This window comes from Aquarana catesbeiana, linkage group LG07, assembly GCF_042186555.1.
Source record: "Aquarana catesbeiana isolate 2022-GZ linkage group LG07, ASM4218655v1, whole genome shotgun sequence".
Lineage (NCBI taxonomy): Eukaryota > Metazoa > Chordata > Amphibia > Anura > Ranidae > Aquarana > Aquarana catesbeiana.
The window spans coordinates 22,408,945-22,414,944 of record NC_133330.1 but is presented as its reverse complement, the minus strand read 5'-3'; the positions used below and the strand labels follow the sequence as shown (position 1 = coordinate 22,414,944).

At 46.0% G+C, this 6,000-nt stretch overlaps 1 protein-coding gene across 1 annotated transcript in view; it reads left to right on the top strand.

The window, feature by feature from the left end:
- Positions 1 to 6,000, top strand: part of IFT122 (intraflagellar transport 122) — a gene marked incomplete in the record, with an annotated part of 109,271 nt that overhangs the window by 42,515 nt on the left and 60,756 nt on the right. Inside the window, 1 exon segment of the mRNA XM_073591881.1 lies at positions 3,684 to 3,845. Within this exon segment, the coding sequence (XP_073447982.1) occupies positions 3,684 to 3,845 (162 nt within the window).

Genomic DNA, 6,000 nt, shown 5'->3' with positions numbered 1-6,000 from the left:
AATGTATGGAGTAACCAGTAGGTGTCACCAGTGTATACACAGTAGCAGAATCGAGGAGCCCTACAATGTGGGGAGTACTTGTAAAAGTTTTTTTTCTTGTTTAACAGTTTTCTTTTCATATGAAGTGTTGTTCTGACAGTTTGCTTGTTTATAAAGCTACTGTGTATCGATTTTTCATACTTTATCTCCATATTTCAACGAAAGTGTCCATTGAAGCGGTATTAAAAATGTAATCGTTTTGCCATTATTTTAAGTGATCACCAAAAAAAGGGCGTCTTCTTGACCCTTTTTTTTTTACCAAATAAAATAAACAGTTGCATACAATACTGCGTTTCTTAACCTAAACTTTGTTTAGGAATCTATCCCTAAGTTCATAGAATAGAAATACAATCCACAAGGGGAGGGGACTGGGGGGATTGAATTACGCCTTTGCAATACTAAGCACCAGAAAATTAGATGAAAAATAGACAAAATGTGTTAAAAATAGAAAAAAAAAAGTTATTCCCCCACTTAGGTGTCTAAGGAGTTGGCACACTTCCCTGCAGTGCAGGAATTGTAGGTTCAGGTGCTCAGGTTTCCTCCCACATCTCAGACACATGCTGGTAGGTTAAGTACAGTCAGTTTGTGTGGTGGTCTGTGCATAATCATGCCTTGGTCATTAGATTGTAAGCTCCTCTGCCAGCTTGTAATGATGGAATTCCTACCTTCCCTTCAGTCTTGCACCAGTGTACAGGCTCCTCTCTGATTTTACTGCACACTGTGAACTGCTCACAATCTGCAGCAAGTCAGGGCCTCGCCTCATTTCCTGTCTGGAGGACGTCCAGCATCATCTAGCTTTTTTCCTCCCCAGACTGACTATTCCTAACCTGCCCCTTCCATTCATTGCATTGCAGTCATTTCAATCATGCAGGCTCAGGAACTCGTTAAGGGCCCTTTCACACTTGTGCGACTTGTCCTGCAAAGCCACATGACAAGTCGTACCCCATGAGTACCATTCATATCTGTGCGACTTCAAGTCGCACCGACTTCAAAGTAGTCCCTGTACTACTTTGGTCTGACTTTGATGCGAGTTAAGGTCCATAGACCTCAAGTTTACACAGGCATTCCATGAAATTGCAGCAAAATCGCGTGACCTTCAAGTCGCAGCAGTGTGAAAGGGGCCTTAGGCGTTACCTGGAATTGTCTGCGGGATGCTTATTGAATGACACCCACCAAGGCATTTTGATATTGACATAACCCCCCCCCCCCAAAAGTCGGCCTACTGCTTGCATTAGGTGTGGGGGTCTCATAGGAGGAGTAATGAGGCAGGGTCTGGGATGGAAGCTATGTACAGCACCTTGCCGGCCCCTCCCACCAGTCATGATCAGCCATGAGAAGCTCAGAGACCCAGTGATGACATCACTGGGTATTAAATAAGGTATGTAATAAAAAAGTTTTGTGGGGGGGGGGGGGGGAGCGAGGAACCAAGGAAGGCAAAATAAAAGCAGATTGAATTTCAGCTCAATGTTAAAACACAGCAGTTAGCGTTGTATACAGTCAGTGTTGTATAAAGGAGGGAAATCCGTGCGCGGTGTGCATTGTGTTCACTGCAAGCCCCCTCCCCCCCCCCCCCAGCCAGAGGAAAAATAATAAAAAAAATTAAAATAATAATAAAAACAATAACTGGAGCAGACGGCACCTCGAGTATAGTTAGGAAGTCACAAGATTTCCAGGCTGGGTTGCCGGGCGGTTTATTAAATTCTGACTGGTTCCTGTCGGCGCCCAGCGCTCGCTGCACCTGACTACACAATGTGCTTTTCATTTGTCTGTCCTCCGGAGACACCGACCCCGGGACCAACACTCGGATACACCTGTTTACATACTCCATGCCTGCACTCACCACACTCCCAGCATTGTGCTAAATGGGGGGGGGGGTCAGAGGATCCCTTGTAAAAGAGAAATCCCTGCAAATAAATCAAATTAACATGAAGTTCACTTCTGTATTTCTTCACAAGTCATTACATTTTTTTTCTATAAATTCAGCCTCATACCTGTCTGGGATGATATATATGTCAGCTGAAAGCAAGGCCATGGATAATAATCATTTATTTTTCTGGGCAGGGGGGGTGGGGGTGGGGGGGGTGGGTCAGGAGTGTGTAGAGTACAGGGGACAGGAGTGCACATCACAGAGCGCAGGGGAGAAGAGTCCGTAATGTACAGGGGACAGGGGTGCAAATCACACAGAGCGCACGGGAGAAGAATTTGAAATGCACAGAATATAGCGGACAGGAGTGCGTAACGCACAGAGTGCAGGGGTCAGGAGTGCATAAAGTACAGGGGACAGGAGTGCACATCGCACAGAGCACAGGGGAGAAGAGTTTGTAATGTACAGGGGTGCAAATCACACAGAGCGCAAGGGAGAAGAGTTTTTAATGTACAGGGGACAGGAGTACGTAACACACTGAGTGCAGAGGTCAGGAGTGCATATCACACAAAGCGGAGGGGAGGAGAGTTCGTAATCTACAGGGGACAGGAACGTGTAACACAGAGTGCAGAGGTCAGGAGTGAATATCGCACGGAGCGCAGGGGAGAAGAGTTTGTAATGTACAGTTCAGGGGGCAGGAGCGTGTAACACAGTGAGTGCAGAGGTCAGAAGTGCATATCGCACAGAGCACAGGGGAGAAGAGTTTTTAATTCACAGAATGTAGGGGACATGAGTGTGCAATACACTGAGTGCAGAGGTCAGGAGTGCATCTTGCATAGAGCAAAGGGGAGAAGAGTTTGTAAAGTACAGGGGTCAGGAGTGCATAATACACGCAGTACAGGGGACAGAATTGCATAACGCAGTGAGTGCAGAGGTCAGAAGTGCATATTGCGCAGAGCGCAGGAAAGAAGAAATCATAATGCACACAGAGCAGGATCAGGAGCAGTGTTAGAAGGGTGGGAGACGTACAGGAAGGTGGTGAGCAGCAGAGGGCTTACCTTAGGAGGCAGAGGGAAGGAAGAGCTGAGCCGTCGCTTCTCCTCCTGGCCTAACAGGAAGTGTGTCCTGAGACCCGATTGGCCAGGGAGTCCTAAAACTCCCTGGTCAATTGGGTCTCAGGACCCGCTTCCTGATTGGTTGGGAGGAGAATCAGGAAGACAATAGCACAGGAAGACAAGAGCAAATATTAAATCGCTATTGTCACACAACTGGGCTCAGGGCGCAGTGCTCTTCGCCCCGAGCCCCTTTTTAAAGGTGAATGTGCTTCAAATAAAATTAAAAAAACACTATTGAAATCCAATGCATCCAGTGCCCTGCATGTAGATTAAGGGCCATGCGCATGGATTAGGATGGGCCGCCCCTGGTCAGGAGCATATTGCACCCAGAACAACGGGGAAGAGTTCATAATGCACATACTATAGGGGTCAGGAGTGTGTAATGCACAGAGTGCAGGGGTCAGGAGTACAATTTAAAAAAATACCCTCTACCCCCCCCCCCCCCCCCCTTCGTTTCAATAATACAGATTCCCTCTCACGGTACAGCTCCCCACCTCTATTCAACTCCATTCAAAATTCAACTTTTTAGGCCTTATTCTACCAAGGACTGTTAACTAAGGTCAATTGAGAAAAAAAAAACAAAGAAAAGCGTTTATCCATATCGGGGTCCACTTGTTAGGAAAGTGCCATAAATATGTGATAAAAATTATTTTTATATCTCCCAGGAACGTAAAAAACGCGGAGATGCCAACGACGACCTGTTCCTGGCGGATGTCTACGCCTATCAGGGCAAGTTCCACGAGGCAGCCAAGCTCTACAAGAAGGGTGGGCAAGAGAACCGAGCTATGGCTATGTACACTGATCTGCGCATGTTTGAGTATGCCAAGGTACCTATTCATCAAATGCAGAACTGCTTATCCTAAAGGAAACGTGGCACCGCTGGTACTTACTGCTCATAAAGTAGGACTAAAGCACAACTTATTTTTAGGATACGGACAGTAGTGGACTCCTTTGTCACATCTAGATCAGGAATTAATGAACTATATTATACCTATACATTGTGTTACCCTAGAACAAGGGTCTCCAAACTTTCTAAACAAAGGGCCATTGTACTGTCCTTCAAACTTTAGGGGGTCTGCACTGTGTCAGTGCGAGTAGAAAATGTTCTGTGTCAGAGGGAGTAAACAATGCCTCATGATTGGTATTAGGGGTAGTACTAGTGCCCCATCGTTGGTATTAATAGAAAGAATAGTGCCCCATCGTTGGTGTCAATGGGAGGAATAGTGCCCCATCGTTGGTGTCAATGGGAGGAATAGTGCCCCATCGTTGGTGTCAATGGGAGGAATAGTGCCCCATCTTTGGTGTCAATGGGAGGAATAGTGCCCCATCATTTCTGTCAATGGGAGGAATAGTGCCCCATCATTGGTATCAGATGGAGGAATAGTGCCCCTTCATTGGTATAAATGGGAGGAAATTTGCCCCATCTGTATCAATGGGAGGAATAGTGCTCCATCATTGGTGTCAGTGGGAGGAATAGTACCCCATCTTTGGTGTTAATGGGAGGAATAGTGCCCCATCATTGGTGTCAATGGGAGGAATAGTGCCCCATCATTGGTGTCAATGGGAGGAATAGTGCCCCATCATTGGTGTCAATGGGAGGAATAGTGCTCCATCATTGGTGTCAGTGGGAGGAATAGTACCCCATCTTTGGTGTTAATGGGAGGAATAGTGCCCCATCATTGGTGTCAATGGGAGGAATAGTGCCCCATCATTAGTGTCAATGGGAGGAATAGTGCCCCATCATTGGTGTCAATGGGAGGAATAGTGCCCCATCATTGGTGTCAATGGGAGGAATAGTGCCCCATCATTGGTGTCAATGGGAGGAATAGTGCCCCATCATTGGTGTCAATGGGAGGAATAGTGCCCCATCATTGGTGTCAATGGGAGGAATAGTGCCCCATCATTGGTGTCAATGGGAGGAATAGTGCCCCATCATTGGTGTCAATGGGAGGAATAGTGCCCCATCATTGATATTAGTGGGGGGAATAGTGCCCCATCTTTGGTGTCAGTGAGAGGAATAGTGCCCCCTCATTTGTGTTAGTGGGAGGACTAGTGCCCCATTGTCGGTGTTGGTGGGAGGAACTCTGTGACACTGTTGCTATCAGTGGGGGGAATAATCCCCAAGAACCGGATAAAAGCAAGCAAAAAGCTGCACCTGGCCCCCGGGCCGCAGTTTGGAGACCCCTGCTCTAGAATATAAAAATTGCATTAAACACTAAATATCATAAAAAAAATATAAATCTTTAAATTGAGCCCACTTGTGAAATGATCCACACTGTAAATAATTGAAAAACTTTCCAAGTGCCAAAAATATTTAAATGTGTATTCCACTTTAAGGAAAGAACTCCAATACCAATGGCCACAACTGAAGGCTTACCAGATATATATGACCCTTGTATTATAGAGAAGTCGTATATAGCATAACTGGTCCACCACGGGCACAACTCCTGGTTCCATTCAGCAGGATCCTCCCCTCCCAAGGAACACAATTGCCCAGTGGTATCCTCCATCAGCATCCACTGTATCGGCACATGTTCAAAAAAAGGACACCAGGCGCTTCAAATAGTGTAAAAATCCAGTGGGCACGTTTATTATACACATAAAATTCACTTACATGGGCAAGAAGAGTCACTGCGCAGTAAAAACAAGCATCCAGACTGGCTCAGCATCACTTCTGAGAACGTGATGACCTCAGCATATGGCTCCGACCAACGTGTTTTGTCATAAATGAGGTCTTCTGTGCTAATGTGAGGGTTATAAGTCTACATGAAGCCTTCAGTTGTTATTATTGGTGGTGGAATGGGATACACATTTAAATATTGGAATTACTAGAATATTGGATCTACCACAGGAGAGAAGGGGTTGTGGATCCATAAGGACATGGTTTGATCAGTTTGATGTGGAGGAACTTGAGAGTTCTGAACTCAAGCCTACCGAACGCCTGGAGGATGAATTGGAACAACAATTACAGGCCATTGTTTT